This window comes from Microtus oregoni, unplaced genomic scaffold (assembly GCF_018167655.1).
Source record: "Microtus oregoni isolate MIOR12 unplaced genomic scaffold, Mior012 000062F_ref0000492, whole genome shotgun sequence".
Classification (NCBI taxonomy): domain Eukaryota; kingdom Metazoa; phylum Chordata; class Mammalia; order Rodentia; family Cricetidae; genus Microtus; species Microtus oregoni.
The window spans coordinates 1,636,351-1,658,388 of NW_024543872.1; the positions used below are offsets into that span (position 1 = coordinate 1,636,351).

A 22,038-nucleotide genomic window follows, 5' to 3' on the forward strand; every position below is an offset into this window, starting at 1 on the left:
CTGAAGATGCGTTCTCAGGTTCTCACACCTACACCTGCGTGATGGGGTGTTACCTGCTTATATCACTTCTTCACTCTTAGGTACAGTGGGCTCTTAGATAATTTGGCTAAAAGTTCTTGGTAAGCGACTATGGTTTTCAACACCTTTGCCCACCAGGGACTGTTGTAAATATAAGCACTAGGAAAGCTCACACTTTCTCCCGCCCATTTTCTAACAAGGAAACTGAGTCACAGAGTTAAACAGCCACTCCAAGGGGACTTCACTCTGTCCTAGCTGACCCTGCAGTGTGTGCTCTATCTAGACCACTATGCTCTTTTACTACATGATCCCTAAACATCCTCATGACATTCTGACCTGATTTAATCAGAAGGAGATTTAGATCATCCAACAGATTATTCTAGCTGTCTGTGTCTCTGTTTACCATTCCGCCAGCCAAAGTCGTGGCATCGGCATCTCCTACCAGTCATTCCAAGAACATGGCTGTGCTCTCATTGGTTTATGTGGAAGCTGAAGTTCACATAGAGACACAAACAAGAAAAACCCCGGCACAGACACTCCTGAAGGTCTTCCTCATTCAGCCAGACACTGACTGAAGTGAATACAGTACTGGGGAAAGTCTCCCGTGTTCATATGAGTGGAAACGGGCTCGCTGCCTTCTATGACAAATTAGAGCTGAGTCTTAAGTAAATATAACTTTAAGGACACTAATGTCTTAAGCCAATCTATGTTGTTCTGGTTCTGTTTTTTACACATTGAGGTTCACCATCAATTGCGGATGAGCCAACAGCAATCGCTGCCAGGGGGGGTGCTGCCAGCTGTCTCATGAATGCATGGTCTGTTCCACGGCCGCCCTGTTTAGCTGAAGCTCAGACAGACTGCACAGTTCATTCTTTCTTCATGGCATCACGCATTATCTGCCCCGCTAAGCTATTTTCTTTTGCTGGAAACTAATGCTTGAAACATACAGAGAACATTCGTATTTCATTGACGTTCACACTTGTCGGTGGTAGGGTCTGAATATTTCTGTCTTTCCCCCCAAATTCATATGCTGATAGCTAATCTCCAATGTGGGGACTTGGAAAGGAACTGAATCATGAGAGTGGAGCTCTTGAGGATGGGATTAAACCCTATAAAGGAATTCCAGCCAGGGAGGACCCAGCAAGAAGGCGGCAGGAGGCTGACTCACACTCAAGCCCCAGCACTCCCAGCAAACAGCAGTGTCTGGCACTGTGAGCAGTCAGCTTTTGTAGAATGGAAATTCTCCAGTCAAGTGTTTTGTCATGGCAGCCAATGAGATTCAAGACAGGCGATTTGGGTTATAGGGGTAAGAAGGGGAGATGCTAAAACATCCAAATGTGCTCTAGTCAGGGTACTTAGTCCCTTTATCATCCGGGGATCAGCTTGAGATGACTGGGCAATGTTTGGAGCATTATACCCCCCAGGAATTCTGTAGGCTCCATCCTAACCTCATGTGCTTGAGAAAGGACCCAAATCCAGGTGTGTGTGTGTGTGTGTGTGTGTATGTGTGTGTGTGTGTAGATGTATCTCCATCCATCCCAGGACTCAAATAATAAAGAACAACATTGGTAATTCTTTTCAACAGAACCACTTTGGATATTTTTATGGTATCTCTAACTTTTTATGTCTTCAAAGACAAGTGTTAAGTGCTTTTTGGTTTAATAAATTTAAAGACAATAAGTACCTAGTTAGTTGTGACAGGCTTTCTGGGTATATTTTTGACATATCTAAGGTTTCTCTTTTTTTGGTTTTTTGAGACAGGGTTTCTCTGTAGCTTTGGAGTCTGTCCTGGAACTAGATCTTGTAGACCACGCTGGCCTCAAACTCACAGAGATCCGCCTGCCTCTGCCTCCCAAGTGCTGGGATTAAAGGCATGCGCCACCACCACCCGGCTACTAAGATTTCTTTTATTCATTCCTTAGTCATGGACATGTACTTCAGGCCTGCAGCTGCATAGGTGTCAGGACAAGACCCAGAATGGCAGCAGCGTGTTAGAAAGCTAACCCAAGGGGAAATCATTTGGAGAGAATCAACTAAGAAGAGACAAGTATCATATTTTCTCAGCAGAGCCGAAAGCAAGGATGATTGAAATGCAGGCCTGATCCAGTGTGGTCCCTTCATCCCTAGAGTGTAGGGTTTCATTATGTTCTGATGGCTAGTAGACATTACACAAATGTTAAACCCCATGTGCTAGGGGAAGGACCAGAAAAGGCGAACCTTCCAGGCGGGAATAATCTGAAACACAAGCTGGTAAGTATGCACGCATTTAGAAGCTTCCTGCACCAGAGTGCACACAGTACACTGAGAATCCCAAGGACCATTCCCTCACAGACATCATAGAAGTGAATGTTCCCCATGCTGGAAAGGAGCAGTAAAGGCTGTGAGTCTCCTGAAGCAGAATGTGGACAATTTATGAAAAATGAAGATTAAATACTTTGAAGACAGAACCTATTTGTCTAATTCACACAAGGTGCCTTACGGACCACTGGCTGCTTGGCTTTGGTTCATTTTGGGTCTCTCTCTTGCCTCTTCCAGATAAAAGGAGGAAGATTCAGTGAATGCAATCCATCCTCATCTCTGCACTCATCCTTCAGGGTTGCCCTATAGACCATCCCTAGGATGCAGGGACAGTGGTGAGAGAGTGGTATTAGAGAAGGAACAAAACACAAGGGACTTCTTGCCAGGTCACTTGCTCTTAGCATCCTTCCTCCTAGTGGGGGATCAAGAGGCGGTTCTCTGTGACTTCCACTGGGGTTTCCTGTGGCCAACGAATTGGAATATGTCAGCCCTAAATGCAGTCAATCCCTGCCTCGCTCTGTTTAGAACAGAGTTTTTGCTCACTCCAATGCAACAGCCCAGCAGGACTGCGCTTGTGGCAGATACAGGAACAATATTCACTGATCAAAGCCACTGAGAGCAATTCTTAAGACGCAGCTGTGGATTAACCATGACGAAGTTGTCATTCACATCATAGAGCAAACAAGGACAACTGATAGTCAGACAAGGCTGGGCATCTTCTTGGCTTTATTTCCCTTAACTGGCAAAGTATAAGGGCTGGTGCATGCCACTGGGAATTTCATTTTAAAAAACAATGAAAAGGACAATTCAGAGAAGTAAAATAAAGAAGGTTATTTCTATTTTATAACTAGAATACATGATGTGTTTTTGAACGGAAGAAGTAAAATAGGAACTAAAAAGAAGTTCCCTTGGCTTACAGTGGCCCAGGAGTTCTTGGCTGGACCCCCTCCCTGCGCCCAGGTCCCCTGCTTACCTTGTAGTGATCCATGATCTCAGCTAGCCAGGGCTTCACCGACTGCAGTGTGTCCTCTCGCAAGTACTTCTCGACATCAGCACCGTCACTGAAAGTCCGGTTTCCCACATGGATGGCTTCTCTCACTTGTGGGAGTGACAAGAATTTCCCATAGTAACTTTGTTCCTCAGGGTCCTGGCAGAAGAAACATCAGAAGGTGTCCTGGAGGAGGATGCCAGGCAGGGCTACAGGAGAAGCTGAGACTATCTCACAGCACACAGCACAGTAAACAGGAAGTAAACAGGACACGACTAAACTGTTAGCACATCCTCATGCTCGACATTTTAATGGGGCACCTAGTCGGGTAAGAGGAATCCCTTCACTGAGGCCAAACACAGAATCTCCTGCATTTGCAGTCAATATCCAATTTGCCTGGGGAATGGATTTTCTTTCTCCCATTAATCTTTGCAACCTTGCCATCCAATTAGTCAGCGCATTGGCAAGAATGGCGGAGGAAGGAAAGAGGAAAGACTACGTAAGGCAATCGTTCCCTGACCTCGGCTCTGGGGAAGATGGTCAAGTGGTTTTTAACTGAGCAGGTGCAGCAACATGGGTTAAAGCCACAGTTTACTTGCCATTGTCTGCTGTTCATTAAGATCTCTCTGTCTCATCCCTCTTTCCCCCACAATCAACTGTTCATAATTTATGGGGGAATGATATCATATGCAAAAAATACTGATACTTAATAAAGACATAAAACAAGTTATCCACACCCCTTGTTAAAAAGCAAAAGCAAACAAAATAAGCCCCCTTAAAGTCTCTGTAATAATTATTAAAGTTTAAAGAAAAAGGAGCAAATATTCATTATTTTAAAAATCCTCCAGGTTACAAAAATACTGTTTAGGATTTATGTTCAACAATTCTGTGCTTTGCCAGCATTTTTTTGGTTTTGTTTTGTTTTGGCTGTGAATATATGACTTTCTGCAGAAAAACATTGTAATCACAAGTTTGTTTCTCTGCTTCCTGCCATGTTTTGTTATTGTCCAAAACCACAGGGCTGGGAATCCCACCAAAAGGGACTTCAAATTTTACTTACAAATGGCTCATAAATAAGGCAATTGAAAAACCAAATGTGTTGTCCTGTGCAATAGACAGAGACCACACATCCAAACTGCCAAGCGGGCTCTTCTTCTCTTACTTATTTAACGCTACACAAAAGATGTCAACTCTGGCCTGCTTTTATGAAAGAAATGACTTGAATACTTTCAAAAAATATTCTAGAGGCCTTGAAGTGAGGGCTGTCCTAGATGCTCTAAACACCTCAAGTTAAAAGTAAGGCAAGGCAAATATTTTCAGAGAGGCTTGGCAGTGTTGATTACCTAAGCCATCTTAAGTGCAGAACAAAGAACTTGGATGTTTTCAAGAGACTCATAGACTGAAGACTAGACCCTGCACCCAGGGCTTCAGTCCCAGCCTGCATCTTTCCCAGAACTCCTCCTCCCAGGGACAAGGTCTAGCAGGGACACTAAGTTAAAGAGACACCCTTCTGAGCTCTCTAGAGTTTCACACATTATGGATGGTGAGTTAACAAGCCCAGTGGGAAACAAGCCCCAAGGCTTCAGGGGTAAAATTATGTAATACATGTTGGACATAGCCATCTAGTTTAAACTGAGCTCGATTTTCCAATCCGAGGCAGTTTGGTTTTGCCCAAAGTGTTAAGCAGACATTACTGTTTTTTAACTTGTGGTCATTACCGTGCACTCTAAGAAGTTGTAGTAATTGGTGCATCCTGTCACATTCTGGAAGTAGGATAGTTCATTTGTTAAATCACCATCCAGCAGCTTATCCAGGATCTAGGTCAGAGACAGAGAAGGAAGGACAGTGTCAGGGAGGGTTAGCAAGCACGGCCCTTGATGTGTCATGCAGTCAGGACATTTTTCATTTTATTTTTGAGGATGTGTGTATCTATATGTGTGTGCTTATGTTTTTGCATATACATAATTTGCATATGCACATATGTGTGCATGTAGGCATGCATGCACACACATATGGAGGCCCAAGGATAGCCTTGGGTATCACTCCTCAGAAACTGTCCATTGTTTTATTTGAGACAGGGTCTCTTACCCACCTAGGACTCATCAAGTAGAGTAGATTGGCCTCCTCAGCCCAAGTCCATGCCACCATGCCCAAACTCTTGTTTATACATGGGTTATGGGGCTCAGATTCTGCATCTTTGGGATTGCATGACAAACACGGCCAACTTAGCTACCTCTCCACCCCCTATATTTAAAAACTTTTCTCATTTCACTTCCTGAACAGTTGTAACAGGCAAATGTCATTCCCCCATAGAATTTATATTCCAGAGAAGCAAATATGCATGCCAAGGCAAAATGTGTCACGTGTTAGAGTCATACATGCATTGGGGAATGGTAAGGAGAAGAAGAATGGGAGGGATTATGTAGGGGACAATGAAAAATGAAGTTTCACTTGGAAGATGACACTCCAATTATGACCCATTGGCTTGGAGAAAGCCAGGAATATAGACAACCAGGGAAAGAATATTCTAGGCAGAAGACAGTAAAACCAGATGCTTCAGCTTGGGAGTTTGCCTAGTGAAAGGAGTTGCCTCCACATGGTCCCTGGAACACTCGCCCATAGTATGAACAGAGGTGGCATGAAATGTGGGTTGAGACTCAGGGTCTTGGAGCTGGCAGAGGGCACCCATAGACTCCAATTTCCATCACCAACTGGGAAGAGTGGTCATCGTGGCTGTTGGTTTTTCTCCAGCCATTGGCTGCTGAACAAGAGCCAGCATAGAGGTGGCAAAGAAGGAATAGAACCAGGGTTGTGGCTTAGCCAAAGAAGTTGAAGGAAGCATTAGTGGAGGTTGGTGGCTGAAATGTGTGGATAGGCCTGGGTTTAGACTGGGTAGTCAGAAAAATGAAGACTTAGGGTTTAGGGCTCACAAAGAGGTGGTGGCTAAATGGGCTGAAAGGGACTGGAACTGGACAATTGCTACAGCCAGCTCATTAACATAAGTGGGCTGGAAAGCGAGGATGGGGCAACTGAATAAAGGTATTTCCGCTTCAGACTGTGGGTGATGGCTCTGATGGTCCTTTGGTTGTTTATTTACTTGGTTGTTTTTCTGTTTTTTTGTTTTGTTTTGTAGTAGGAATAAGTAGAGTCAGTTTGCTGGGACTAGGGTGGTAGGTTAGTAGTAGTAGGAATAAGTAAAGTCAGTTTGCTGGGACTAGGGTGGTAGGTTAGTAGTAGCAGGAGTAAGTAGATTCAGTTTGCTGGGACTAGGGTGGTAGGTTAGTTGGTAAGGGGCTTGCCCCCAAGCGTGAGGACCCAGGTTCAATCTTCAGTTCCCATGTATGTACCCTGAGGTAACGGTGTTCACTAATAATGTCAGGGTTTGGGTGATGGAAACAGGGAGATTCCTGGGTTCCCCGGCAAGTGAAAAACCCTACCTCAAAACGCAAAGTGGAGAATGAACACATCTGACATCAGCTTCTGGTCTCCACGTGAGCATACACAAACACACACACACACACACACACACATAAACACACACAAACGGGCACATGTGCAAACATAAACACATAAATATGAACATGTGCATGCACACACTAATTTTTAAATTAAAAAGTAAAACAATAGCTTTATCTTCACCAAGAAACAAAATCACTTGCCATCAGACAAGTAACACAGCTAGTTTAGTCCGGGCTTTTGAAATCTACTTCCCGAAAGCATGTCTGACAGGATGGTCCCTAAAAATGTGTAGCGAAAGCGCCAGAGGAAGATTGTTGACTGTGCCTTTGCATTGACTAAAAGATGCAAGTTCCTGTATCTCAGAATTAAGTGTAACCTTACACCTTAAATAACCAAAATCCAAAGAAAAACAAGAGGGTAAAGGCTCGAATCATAACACCAGTCTCATGTTCAACCATTAGGTTAACTGTGTAGCAATACACACACACACACACACACACACACACACACACACACAATTTCTGTCGCAAGATGTCTCCCCTTACACTACATTTTGTAGTCTTTGATCCCGGCTCTTGCGGTCATGTGACTTGGGTTATACACCAGGCCACTTCTCCAGCGGAGGCCCTGCTTGTGGACATAACCCTCCTGAATGTTTCCAAGCATCTGCTGAAGCTCGGGCATCCACTTCCCTAGGTCACCTAGGTTCTGATTTCCATATGCTACAGAAGGCCTTCAGGTCCCATGCAGCATTTAAGGAAGTCAGAACAGCCAATGAAAGGCACAAAGAGGCATGCCAGGATGGATGGTCTCAGGTTAAAAACACAGCCAAAGCAAATTCAGAGGAAGGCAGGGCGGGCTTTTCTTCATGCTCACCCATCTCCCCTCCTGACCCTCAGCAGAGGAGGGGGTAGATACTATCCCGAAAGCTGGAACAGCATGGTGTGCCTCCTGACCCCTCCTCTCCTCAGATGGTTTTAATTGCTCAAGGGCAGCCTGGGGGCCCCAGAACTCACTTCAAAGGCCTTCAGCCACTCCTCCTCTTTGATGTACTGTATGCACTTGCTGCACTGCTTATGGAAGTTCTTTTGCTGCTCCTCGTCCAGCAGGCCGATTTGGAATAGGAATGTTGCATACCCTCCTATAATCTGGGGACAGAAGGTTGGGACACCCCTTGCTTCAAGAAGAAGAAACATTTTTGCAATGATCTATTTAATTTTGGCTGGAAGGAGTCAAACCAGACAACTATGCACACGGACATATACAACAGAAAAGCCACACATACAGCACAATATTCATATACGTATGATCTGGTATTGTGCATAGGAGGCTGAAATGGTAAGACGGCACACTGAAAAGTCTAGTTAAGAATTAGATTTGAGGTACGTTAACATTGTCTTTTACTAATGTTAAAAGTCAGACCTCAGACATTATTCAATTCACAGGAGTTAGTCTCTGCAAGGGGCAGATTGAGACAGAGAAAGCCACCCACCGATTCGGGATCAGAGTATGCGTCTCCAATGGCGATTCCTTCCAGTTGGATCTTGAAGCCCTTCGAGGGGTTGAGGGTGTGGATATGGTGCGCTATGGCCGGCACATATTTCCCTGCGTAAGACTGAGAAGCACAGGTGTTGCAATGACAGTCCCCAATTGACCCATACACGTCGGCCTGGGCTGAAGCTAATTGACAATCACTCCCATCCATTTCTTCCACTCACTTTGAAGGCTCTCCAGTAACAGAGGCCTCTACTCTTACGACTGTTCTCATACCGTGTGGCCCCAAGTGACTTGAAAAACCCATAAATACCACGTTATCATGGGACAGTCTAATGTCCTTCCAAAACAAAAAGCCCTAGAGCACTGGATACAATCCTACCACCCACTGGGTGTCTCTTTCCAGGGCCTTCTAGTCCAACGTTGACTAAACGAAAGGGGGAAAAAAATATCAAGTCTAAACCTAAGACTTAAAAATCTGCATAATAAAGCCAAGTTTGCAATAAGCATGTATTAAAGGAACAGGAGAAGAGGCAAACAAAGTAATATTGGTCACATATTACTTTTATAGCCAGCCTTTTATAGCGCAGGATCCTTTTTCTTTTTTTTTCTTTTTTTAAACCAACAGTTACTGCTTTGCACTATTGTATTTTTCTGCTTAACACATGCTTTTATTACATGGTATTTTATTTTTTTATTTTTAAATATTTATTTATTTACTATGTATACAATATTCTGTCTGTATGTCTGCAGGCCAGAAGAGGGCACCAGACATCATTACAGATGGTTGTGAGCCACCATGTGGTTGCTGGGAATTGAACTCAGGACCTTTGGAAGAGCAGGCAATGCTCTTAACCACTGAGCCATCTCTCCAGCCCTCACAGGATCCTTTTTCAAGGCAGATTATTGCATGGACCATTTTTCTTCTAACAAACGCAGTACTTCAACTTTCGAGCTATCTCAGAAAGTGCTAGTTATACAGTCTTAAATATTTTATTACATATAATTTATTTGTGGGTGGAGATGAGTCAGAGGACAATTTGCAAGAGTCAAGTCTCTCCTTTCGCCCCATGGGTCCTAGAGATGAAACTTAGTCATCAGGCTTGGTTGGAAGCACTTTTTTCCCCCCACTGAGCCCTCTCACTAGCCTGCTAAGCAATATTTGAAAGCACAGCTTTGATTGATTCCTCCCAAAGTTGCCTCCATGGCTTCTCCGGTTGTTTATCCACCTGTAAACTCCATATGTTCAGAATGAAGCCCCTCAACCCTGAGCCTTTCTGCAAACTCCCTTTCAATTCGTGTTTAACTTTGTTCTAGATGTGCAGGTCAAACATCCCAGTGACAGTCTTTGTATTTCTTTCCTTTACTCTCCTTACAGTCCATCAACTAGACTTAGCAATCCTAGCTAGCCCATCAAATGCAGCTGGAAGACAGTGTCTCCTTCCATGTCTGTGTCCTTACCCTATTCCAGGTCATACTATCTGCAGCCTGGGTTACTGCTGCAGCCTCCATACTGACCTTTGGCCCTTCAGGCCCAGCCACTTTATTCTCTGGACAGTAGTACAGCTAAAATGCAAGCCAGGCCATGCTCTTCCTCTGCTTAACTCCTTCTGTGACTGCACTGGTATAAAAGCTAATGTGGTCCACTTCTTCCACCAGTCTCACCCCCAAGGTACCTTCTTACTCGATCCTTCCCAGGCCTACTGGGAACCAGACTGCTCCCTGCATGCCCCAGGGCCTTTGTGCTCACATCTCTCTCCACCCTGAATGCTTTGGCTTGAGCCTCATTTCTTTAAGTGAGGCCACCCAAACAATGTCTTTTCTGGCCACTAACTCAAATTTTTATTAGTCCTGCTTTCTTCTTTGGGATCCTTTCTTTCCTTCGTAATCCTTATTCTTCCTCAACAAACTTACCTACTCATCACCTTATACCATTGTGCCTGCTCCCACCCTTGAAACTGCCCGAACATTGACATAAGCATCTGCTGTGCATATTCTTTTTCTTACTGCCTGATGCTGTTAGCGTTCAATAAATAGTTGCAAAATTAATGAGTCTGTGTGCCTTTGGAAAAGGGCAATGCGCAGGCATTCGTGGTAGACTAGTGGCCTTATGCGGGTATCTGTGAATTCACAGACCTTCTATGGCATCCCCAAGGCTCTTCCCAGGCTTGGAACATCTGGCTGCTCTAAATTGATCTCCACCACAGTCATAATCACAGGAGGGAAACACCACTGCTCTCACTTCAAGCAAGGACCCAGGACTTGGAGAGGTTAAGTGGTAAGAGTCAGAATCCCACATGGCTGACCCACTCCAAAAGTTGAAACTCCCTTCAGGCTGATAAAGGTAGGTAATTCACATAACTTATTCGAGATCTTGTTTGCACAGCCCTCTTGTGAAACAGCAGTTACTAAGGTAAAGTCGGGAATCAAAACACTTCCAGAATTCATTCTTAGGAATCTGTTTTAGTTTCCTTATGGCAATAAAAAAGATGGGCTTTTATGTCTGAAGTTTGGTTTGCTACCTAACTATGCAATATGATCTTGTTAGTGGAAATAAGTGTAGGAGGAGGCCGCTTGTTGGTTCTCGGCCACTTAGCCCCTAAATAATCACACAGAAACTATATTAAGTAAATCACTGCCTTGCCCATTAGCTATAGCTTCTTATTGGCTAACTCTTACATATTAATTTAACTCATCTCCATTAATTTGTGAATCGCCACATGGCTGTGGCTTACCAGTAAAGTTCCCAGCATCAGTCTCCTGCAGGCTACATGGCTTCTCTCTGACTCAGCCTCCTTTCTCCCAGCATTCAGTTTAGTTCCCCTCTACTTTCCCTGCCTAGCTAAGTTCTGTCCTGCTATAGGTCCAAAGCAGTTTCTTTATTCATTAATGGCAATCACAGCACACAGAGCGAAATCCCACATCAAATAAGTGAAGAGTTATCAAACAAATGTCTATAAGAGAACACATTTTCCTGGGTAATCACTTTGCTGATAAATGTGTCACCCAGCCTTCAGTCAATAAAGGCTTCTGGGACAAGCCATCTGTCAAGACCATGAAGCTAGATACTTGGGGGAGACACAAAAATGAACAAAGCACAAACATGCCCTTACAAATGTCACAGTTACTTCTAAAGAATATTATAGAAACCATGTCTCCCACCCACCAGAGCAAATATATGATTCATGAATTATATTCCCGTGATGTGTACAATGACCAGGGCAAAACAGGCCCACACAAGCTCATTTGATACATGACTGATGATCTCACATTATCTGTAATTATTTTTCTCCATAGAAATTGATACAAATACTAAAATAGTATATACTGAGTAATAGTATCTCCTGGGTTGTCTTCATGTTACATTTAATAAATGAAACAGACTCTGAGATAGAAGGCCATGTTCTTTACATAGCTATGTAGTCACTGGTGGTAATTTAGCTTAAAACCCCTAGTGCATTGCTGTAGTAAATCCTACAGCCAGTAGCCTTTAAGTTAACTGCCCACTGGGGCGTGGCCTCTTATACAATTTATGCAGATGAAAAAGCGTGTGTCTGGCCTCTTCCCCCCCCCCCACCCCCGCTGTGGATTCGGTTGCTGTTCTCCATTCCAGCAGAGGATATTGATTTGTGAATCTACCCCTAAATAAATAACCATCTATTATTCTCAATTCTGAGCTAGTGTGGGATTTCTTTTAAGCATCCTTCTTCAATGTATGAAACATTCCTAACAGTCACTGAAGGTGGGACATAACTAGGTAAGAAATTAAAAAGCAGCCTATATCTTAGGACCCAGTCTTGATTTTGAGCTTCATCCATGAACCAAACGTTTTCACTCACCCTAGTGTGAGTACACGCATAACAAACCTCATTTTCTTCTATTTTGAAACAATGAAATGAGGTCTGTGCCTGTCAATGGCATACATAGCTGGAGGTCTCCCCAGGCATAGCCGCTCCCACGGCTCTCATTTCTCCTAGCAAATCACATTTCAGTCAGTGGTCACGGAATGTCCTGTGGCTCTCAGATCCCATGCTGGGACCTGTTTTTTATCTTCTCCACACTCACTAAACAGACCACTCATGACAAAGGGGATGATGAGACGGATAATTCTGTAATCACTTCTCAAACCACCACCTTCTTCAGGATTCATCCCACATCTGCTCTTCTAGTGGTGATACTTACCTCAGTCTCTGTTTTTGATGCCTGCCACACTCTTCCTTGCTCTCTGTTGGTGTGACGACTCCTTCATTGTCCTGTCCCATTGGCTGAGTGACTCAGACTGTCACCCAGTCGACAATTGCAGAATTATTTTACAGGGAATCAATGCATTACAGTCAGACTTCCATTATTTTTACCTTCCTTGTTAAGATATATTTCTTCGTGTTTGCGAAAACAAACTTCTTGTTCCAAAATCATTTATTTCTCAGCTTAGCATCTCACTACCACAAGCACTTGGGAAACAACGGGTTAACAAATCAAGTATATTTTGTTTTACCACCCACAACTTCTGTATATATCTTATAAATAGTAAACTTCATGTCTAGGGAGAGCATCTGCCTTTGGGTCAAAATCAGACTGCGGTTGCCTGTGTTATTACTTTAGACCTGGGTGGAAGAATGCTTGCTCCTTGGTTCTGAGTTATTCCCTTAATGATGACAGTAATGGCCTCAGCCAGAACTCCAGTTCTGAGTCTTCTCTGACCTCCCAATGGCGCTTCTCAGTGTGGCCAGCAGCAGGCCAATAAAGCCTATGAAGTCTGCAAATTAATACTACCCTTCCACCCCCACATCCAAGACTGGTCTTATAAAAACTCAGAGCAACATCAAAGTCATTCTAAAATGGAAAGGGAAGAACGCTGCTGCTGGGAACAGACACATTGTGTTAGCTTTTGTCAGTGACCTTTCACCTTCAAACAAGGAACTTGGCCAGATAAGCATATATGTCTCACACCACAACTCAAGCAAAGTTAGTAATCAGCACATCTGGATCCCAGCCTCGCCTCGGTATGCCTCTCTGATATTTAAGGGCACTGCGAGCTGCCAATTCTAGCGATGCTTGTGCTTAGCTCACGTCCCCCATGGTGACTGTAATCACACTCACCTCCAGCAAGAAGGACCGGGGACAGCAGGCTGTGTTTGTTGGTATTTACTTTATTTGCTGGAGCTCAAAGAAGCAATAAAGCTCTAATGCTGCTCCTATATCAGAAGCGTGGCCAAGTTCGGCTCTCAGACTTTTATTTTGCCCGTGAGAGGAAGGTCTTAACATCACAACTGAATGGAGTTCTGACCCTTGATCTGCCATCCCTGGGAATACTTGTACAGTGTTGGGAACAGCTTCATGGAAATCACGCGAAGAGCTCACTGTACTTGTAAAAACAGTCGGCAGAGGATGTGCTCTCTTAATCCTCCAGATGTAGAAACAGACAATGAGATTCAACTTAGTTGTGTATTCCTTCTGAACCTCTCCCTTCTTGCAGGTTTCAGCAGCATACACAGCTGGCTTACCGTATCTCTGCCGCCCAGGTACTTTTAAGAGAAGGGGAACTATTTCATAGCTAAATCCAAGCTTTGATTAGCTCCTTCCAAGTGAGGGTGGGGTAGACAATAACGTTACACTGGAAACGATACCCCTTTACATAAATGGATCCAAGGATTCTGGTGCTTAAGCCGCCTTCACCCACATCTGTCAAAGTATAGCTTTTTAAAAGACCAGTGCAGTTATATTTACTCATGGCCTCTTTTTCTAGACATCAACTTTGGGGTAAAACCATAGCTTTACCAGCGGTGATAAGCAATGGCTTTTCAAAGAGAGACAGCTGCCTTGGACATAGTTCCTTCATTCAGAGTTGGGCATAGTCCTCATTTCTACCTGGTAGAAAAGACAGTGGGATTTGCAACCTCAGTGGAAGTGAACCGAACACCCACAAGGGTCCCCCCTGAGCACCCTGTCCTGCTCTGCTCCCATTTCTCCAGTCACTCAGCTGGCTAAGACACCTCTGAGAAGAATTCATGACTGCGCTGAGGGAACTCTGTGTCTCCAGAAGAGGGCATGTTATCTGCCTGTCTAGAAAGAGTTGTACAATGCCCTGGGACAAAGTTCTTCCTGTGCACGGGCTCTGGAGCAGCCACATTCACTTAAGGGCTTAGATGGAAAGAACAGGAAAGCTTCAATGCCGTGAACAGAATTCTACACACATTCTGAAAACATAAAGAGAGCCCCCAAAGGGGCAAGTAAATAAATAGTAGATACTTAAGTCTAATGGAATAGCCCAATCAAGATGAGGCAATGCAAGCAAACCTGATTTCGTCTAGCCTTGGGGTAGGTAGGATCTCACTTTGGCGCAATGTGGTAGTTTGAAAAAAAAAAATGGCCCCCAAAGGGAGTAGCACTATTAGGTGGGGTTTTGTTGGAGTGGGCGTGGTCTTTCAGAAAGAAGTGTGTCACTGTGGAAGCGGGCTTTGAGGTCTTATATATGCTCAAGCCACGTACAGTGTCTCAGACCACTCCTTTTTCCTGCTGGTCAAGATAAAAGAACTCTCAGCTCCTTCTCCCCCTCCAGGTCTGTCCGTAGGATGCCTTGCTTCCCCCATGATGACAATGGACTAAACCTCTGAACTGTAAGTGAGCCACCACAGGTAAATGGTGCCTCTTCACAGCAGTAGAAACCATAACTAAGACACTCAGCACCATTATTTTCTCCGCAGAGAGAAGTTGTAACTTCAAATGGACAGTTTGTAAAATAAGCAAGTGATGCCAGCCCTTCAGTGTGGTGGTAATCTCCACAGCTTCCTAGACATTTCTAGACCATGCGTCATCTAACTTTGAGACCGCACTGCTGCAATTAAAAGGGGAGCTTTTAACAAGAGGATGATATTATCAGCCATCTCTTTCTCTTGACTATGCACTTAAAAAGGAAGCTGCAACATCTACGGGCATAGAACTGTAGGGAGCAAGAACATTTTGATCTGTCGCCAACTTCTCGTCACACCGACCCACACAAAGGTACATGCTGACTTCCAAATGAGAGGTAATATAGTTTTAATACTAAGGGTGTGTCTTTAAAATCACCCACCAGTGACAGGTACAGGGACACAGGATGCGTCCTCTCCCTTTCTTATTCTGACCTCAAAGCTTACTGGGAAAGCCCAGCTTGCTGCCAGCTGACTCAAGCAGATGAATAAACTCCTTTGTTTAAAAGGGAGACTCCAGTTAATTTGACTTGTAAATAGTGAGTATGAGCAAACCGGGCCACGGGCACAGACCAAGGCTTTTGTGCTCTGCAGATAAAATTTGAAAGGTTGAAGCTGCTGAAGTGATTTACCTTGGAATTGCCGGTCCCCACCTTGGACATCTCTAACCAGGAGCCAGTGCTGTACCTAGACTGGACTATGCGATCCAGCAGGACAGCTCAGTTTAGACAAAACTTACGACTCTGTCTATGTAACTCACATTCTTCTCCATGCAACTTGAGAATCAGTAAATACGTACTGATTTGATTTGGATATATTCTCTGAAAGCCGGAGGCCCAAATGTAAACATTTCCATATGCCCTTGTTCGGTTCTTCGGGTTTGCAGCTTAAACCTTGATTTTTATAATATTAAGCTCATTAAACAGTCACAAATCCGTTCTCAATTCTAAAAGAAAATATTGGCAACTGCAGATGGCTGTAATTGAAAATAGACGTTTGTCATGGGCTGAAGAGTTAAACCAGCTTGAACGCTATCTAATAAAATCCAGCAAGTTCCAGGGCCAAGAAATAATTGCATCCCAAGGACTTCCAGTCCTTCTATCGCTTGAAACTTTCATTTGCTCTATAAAACTTTATGATCAAAGCCAAGTCTTTGTGATTAAAACTAGGTCTTGGCAGGAAAGACAGACATCCATAGAGCTGGAAAGCCTCTTCCCACTTGTAGAGTTAGAACCCTAGAGAGATGCAGGAAATACTAACGGGGGTGTCGAACTCCCTTCCAGAAGAGGGTCAGTGCTGAGGGAGGAGACAGTTCCTGGAGACAATCTGGTTTCCAGAGAGCACCTCCTCGTGCAAGGCTACATAACCCACAGTCGAAGTCAGCATTCCAATCCTTCGCCCTGGAGTCTCATCATTAGGTTCCAATTTTGGCTTTTTCACTCTCTAAGCTAGGTGACCGTGGTAAGACATGCTTAGGCTAAATCTCAGTCACTCCATCTGTAAGATTGGAATAATTATAAGGAGGCCGTTGGGATGGAGTGAAGCAATTCATTTAAAAGTACTCTGCCAGAGAGGACTCATGGCTGCTGTGCGTTCCACTGTGAGCAAATAGTCTTCTAGCCCTCCAGTTTGGTGACCCCAAGACTGGAGTAATAAGGTCCAGAAGGCTGGCAGAGATGACCCTTGGCCTGCCGCTAGCATGGTGCCCCCACTTCACCTCACCTGACACCCCACCACTTCCTGTCAGCGCTTGTGAGTTGCCTTTTATTAATATCTTTCCAAGGGTCAGCCCTTTTCTTAGTTCAAACATAACTATGCTAAGAGGGAAATACACTGGGTGCTATTGATCCCTTTGTTTCTACTGAGCCGGGAGACGGAATGAAGAGAAAGAGCAATGTGGTTGGAGGGGGAAGAAGAGGGAGAAAGCATCCTGAGTCTGAGGTTGCCGAGGAGAGAAGTCTGGGTGTGGGTGGGGGATGAGCAGAGAGGGGATGGCAGATGGGAGAGTCGCCAGGGATTTGGGCAGGAGGAAGGGATGGCCAGGAGACAGAAAGTAGCTGAGGAGAAATACTACTGGTGAATTTTGTGTCTAATAGCAGCCTCTCATGAAGTCACCCTGTATCATACATTTAGCAAGAGCTTAACACTGCATAAGAAAATATGAAACAAACATGGTTCTCATGTGCTGGGATGTCCCCTCGGCCCATCGGACTGTAATAACTTCAATGAGGCTGTCAGGCAAAACATGATCCTGATAGGATTTTTCCCATGCCGGTGAACATCAACTACCGCCACTGGACTTATAGATCCAAAGTTCTGCCTGTATTTTGTCCTCAATTTGGCTATGGCCACAAACCTCTTCTGCTATGAGGAAGAGGTGCCCAGTTTTAAGCATGCATCCTGCCATTTGGGAAGCATCGCCATTTATAAAACCACCCAGACCACAGCTTTGGGTCTTTGGCTGAACTGGTACATACAACCACATGCTCTGACACTGGAAAGTGTCTCTTCCTCCTGCCACCTGCCTGCGTTCCAGTTAGGGCTATCTCCTTTAGTGCCAAGCCCATCCTGTGGAAGCTGGAGAGGGTACTCCAGTGCATCGGGACCCCGAGAAAAAGGGCTTTCTCACTAATAGTTACTGCCTTGGGAAGGCTAACACTTTGAAAGAAAGCTAATCACGGGAATTAAACACAGCTTGTTTCTTTTTGAAGTAGACTTTTTTTCCTGCCTCAAGGAGGGTGATTTACAGACACATTTGTCTTTCTTTAGAGAAAATTAATTCCAGTTGGCGTTCTGGGCGGAGATGAAGAGAAGAAAGGGGGAAGAGACTTCTCCCTCCGTCGTTCACACCCACAGCGGACCCACATTGCTCTCCCTGCTATGCCCTGCCAGTGGGATGTGGGTGGGTCCTCGCAAATGCTGATGCATATAAAGCAAATCAGCCGGACTGCTAATATCAGCTTCAAGGCTCCTTTATCTTTTAGGTGAAACAAATGCTTTTTAAAAATGCATTTGGCTGGCAATGAAGCACAGCGGTAGAGGGCTGGCTTATCATGCTTAAAGTCATGGGTTAGATTTACACACACACACACACACACACACAGAGAGAGAGAGAGAGAGAGAGAGAGAGAGAAACTCTACATAATAGAACAGGCAATGCTATAGACATACATTGAGCAAGCAGAGCTTCTATGAGTACCTTCTGGCCTGGTCTATCCGCCTCGGGCCATGTGCTTTGAACCCTAATGGAGGCATCATGTGCTGGATGCTCATTACAGCCAGCCACTATTTGAAATATCTAAGGAGGATTATATAATTAAACATTCAAACATTACTATGTAGTAAGTGCTATTATCATTTCCAGACTCTCTCAGACCAATGCAGCCTAAAACCCCTGGATGGCTGCTGCGGCCCCAGACCCCTGGATGGCTGCTGCGGCCCCAGAGCTCTGGATGGCTGCTGCAGCCCCTGTGTGCAGGCTGCTTTAATTCCTGGCCCATAAATGTAAAGGGTGCTCTACCCCACATAACATGCAATGGAAAGCAGAAAAACATTTCTTGAGTTTATCCATTATTTTTCAGGACTGAATCTACAAATTTGCTGCTGTTGTTTATTGCAACTCCCTGAGAAGAACAAATGAACATTCAGAAAAGGAAGGGCTTTCCTGAGCAGTTTGGTGAAGGGTTGGAAAGAGGCAGGGAGGTTTGGTGGTATGTTCAATCTGAAGGCACACAGAGATGCCGGAAGAGTGAATCTGGGTGTCTGCCACTGAACTTTTGGGTTTTATTGTTCTTGTTGCTGTTGTTTTGTTTTTGTTTGTTTGTTTGTTTTTTGAGACAGGGTTTCTCTGTGTAACCACCCTAGATGTCCTGGAACTATCTGTAGACCAGACTGGCCTTGAACTCACAGAGATCTACCTGCTTCTGCCCCCCACCCCTACCCCCGTGTGCTGGGATTAAAGGCATGCGCTACCCGCGTCAGCTGCCACTGAATTTTTAATAAATAAAACAAAACAGCCATGGGGATTGATTTCAAAACTAAGCAACCCCTGGGATTGCAAGGTAAAAAAACAAAGACTCAGAGAGGTTAACACCTTGCCTAGAAACATCCACCAAAACCTAGCTCTCCAATTAGCTACCCAGAATTCCTCTACTTTATTCCAGCCCAGAACTATTATTATCAGCCCAGAATTCTACTCTCCCTCGTGGCCTTAGAAGACAAACAAAACAGAGCATGTAAGACCGGAGAAGTGGGGCACTACTGCTTGGCACTCTTCTTTCTTCAAAGGCATGTAACTTCTAGAGTAGGCATGTCCATCTTGTAGTTGTAGGGCTGCATGTAGCCAAACACAGAATCATAAACATACTTAACACATGAGGTCTCATGTTTGTCTTTTTGTTTTGTTGTTGTTGTTTTGTTTTGTTTTGCTTTGCTCTCAACTGTGAACTCTGAGGCTGACAAAGCATCATCACAATGTCGGAAGGTTGGACACGCGTGGACAGATCCACGGTGCTCTTCTGAAGCTGAGGCCACATGGTTGCTGCCTCTCTGCCATGGTTCTCACCCTCCTGCTCATCTTCCTTTATCACATGGAAGGCGCGGGTTTCTCTAAGAGTATTCATCCTGGCAGCAAAGAATACAATTTTTTTCTTTTCCCACACACATTTGTAAATGGCATGCATGAAACCACAAGGCACAAATCAAATAGACAAGTCAGAAATTTCCTCCAGCGTTTGGCAGCTTTGCCGAGCATCATGGTGCACGACATCACCACATTATTTGTCGGACAAGGGATGCCACCCTGAGCAGACCAGTCTCCTGCTAGAACAGGGAAATGTGTGGCTTCCAGGGGAACTAGGAAATGACTAGGGTGTCACTTTCTGCTCCTTTCCCAACTTGCCACTAAAATTGCTCAGAAGGTGAGGAGCAGCAGAAAACAGAATGTGCTTGAATACTGAACGAGTATGAAAAACAAAACCAAACTCAGTAGAGATGACTAAACCTTTCTCTCTGGCAGCTTAGAAAGAGAAGACAGGCTCAAATTCCTGGTTCCATGCTCGCCGTTCCCTAGGAATTTAGCCTGTGTTTCTCTTTCACTCCCTTCATATGCACATCTGTGGACCACTTGCCTGTCATCCTCCCAGCCCTTCCTTTGGCACCATCCCCTGGACCTTTCTGTGAACATCACTCATTCCAGAGTTAAGCCTTAGGGCTCAGAGGCTGACTGCCCCAGCACGATCCTTCCTCCCCAGGAGCATCAAGATAAACCTTGGTCACTGCTCTTCAGTCCATCCCTCCAGCCCAAGTTATTGGTTCCCAAATAGGGTAGGACCTAAAGCAACCGTCAGATTCAGGAGCATGGATAAACTTGCCCGGGGCATTAGACATGCACCAGGGTGGGACACATGGGCTGTTTAGTATGGAAAGCACTTGCTTGAAAATGAACTGAGTTAAGAACAAAGCTCCAGGGACAGAGCAGCAGAGAGTGAGCGACTATGTCCTGATGAAAGAAGCATGGAAGCCTTTGCTGGTCCTGGTAACGACAGAGTCATTTTAAAGCCTTTAGTGACATAAAGTGGGAATGCACATAGGACAACAATGCTGCTAGGAACCTTGCTCCTCGGTGTGGAAGAAGGTGCACACAGACATCCGTGGAGGGAAGATTGGAGAAGAGTCACAGAGTCCTAGCAGCAAGGAGAACTCCAGGGCTCCAGCCTCAGGTTTTCAGGGCCAGTCTCCATTGAAATGAGCCAGAGTCCCTAGATAAATGACTGATCCAGGACCAGCGCAGGCGATGTACAGGGCACTTCAGAGACAAATACCTGTGACAGAGCAGGAAATGCTCAAAAATGACCCAACAGCCAGCTTGAGGGGCCTTCCCAAGAGCAGAATCAGAACAAGCATAAAAACAAAAGTAATCGGTTTTGGTAGATGAACCAGAAATACCAAAGTTGGGGTCCACGGGGATATACAAGAACCTAGAGAGGAGATAGCGGGGATCAACTCTGTAGAAGAACGTGGGATGATGCCCGTACAAAAGCAGATGAGAATATTGTCATTTCACAACCTGCAGGCCAGAAGAGACACGGTTCATCGATGGATCTAAAACTGAAGAGAGACAGGCTTGAGGGAAGAGCGGTTCGTGGGCTCGCGGGTTACTTGTGAATTACAAACAGAAGCAGGTATGTTTAAGTGGTGAAGTCTAGCCGATGCCACCTTAACCGAGTGATCAGGTTCGATCCCACCATAGGGACAAAGTGCCATGGTGTTGTTCCTGGTGGAACGCCTAGGAAAGCACACAGGCTCAGTCAGATGGAATCCTCACTGAATATGCACACCGAGGGGAGAGTAAGGCAAGTTCCCAATATTGGACGTACTATAGGCACCTGGTCCCCACTTCAAATCATTGCTATGAATGACAATAAAGATGGGCAGAAGATCGGAACATAGTAACCTGCTTCACCCATCCCAATAGGTGACCCTTCAATGCACCCCGGGTGAAAACACATTGTTATGGAGTATATTTGGAGCATAACTGGGAAATTGGAAGAGTGGACTGACTCAGCACACACACACACACACACACACACACACACACACACACACACACGAATATGTTTGCTGTAACTGTCATCATATAGTCCAGTCTTTGTAATATTGGAGGTACCCAAGAAAATAAGACAGCAACTTACCTCCCCAGTGACATAAAAGCTATTCTTCGCATACTCGGGGAACAACTGGAAAAACTGAACCAGTGCACTGTGAAAGAAAGGACATTCAGATTGACTGGGGAAATGAGTCAGGGCAGACTGGCTGCCATGCCTCAAAGGCTGGGCGCATGCGCTGTTTGCCATTATGCACCGGCTGGGTGCATGCGCCCTGTTTGGAAGGCGCTAGCGTTGGGTTGTTCACTCCTCTGGTCTCCGGGGGTTTTTAGTCCCGAGTGGGTGGTAATATTGCCTTCCCCATGGATGGCTAGGCAAAGCAAATAGGTGGGCTGAAGCTGCCATGCTCAGAAGTATGAACGCTGGACATCAACATTAGAAAGTTCTAAACCTGTGATTGCCACTTTGAGTCATCTAGCTGCTGGGG

At 44.9% G+C, this 22,038-nt stretch overlaps 1 protein-coding gene across 2 annotated transcripts in view; it reads right to left on the reverse strand.

Moving 5' to 3' along the window:
• Cpvl (carboxypeptidase vitellogenic like) overlaps positions 1-22,038 on the reverse strand; it is a 108,991-nt gene that overhangs the window by 59,802 nt on the left and 27,151 nt on the right. The window contains exons 6-10 of one of the 2 annotated variants that reach the window (XM_041640358.1): positions 21,639-21,705; positions 8,256-8,378; positions 7,780-7,911; positions 5,023-5,121; positions 3,290-3,463 (exon numbers count right to left, since the gene is read on the reverse strand). In XM_041640358.1, coding sequence (XP_041496292.1) covers positions 3,290-3,463; positions 5,023-5,121; positions 7,780-7,911; positions 8,256-8,378; positions 21,639-21,705 — 595 coding nt within the window. The remainder of the gene's footprint in view (positions 1-3,289; positions 3,464-5,022; positions 5,122-7,779; positions 7,912-8,255; positions 8,379-21,638; positions 21,706-22,038) is intronic. The other variant, XM_041640359.1, reaches the window with a different exon arrangement.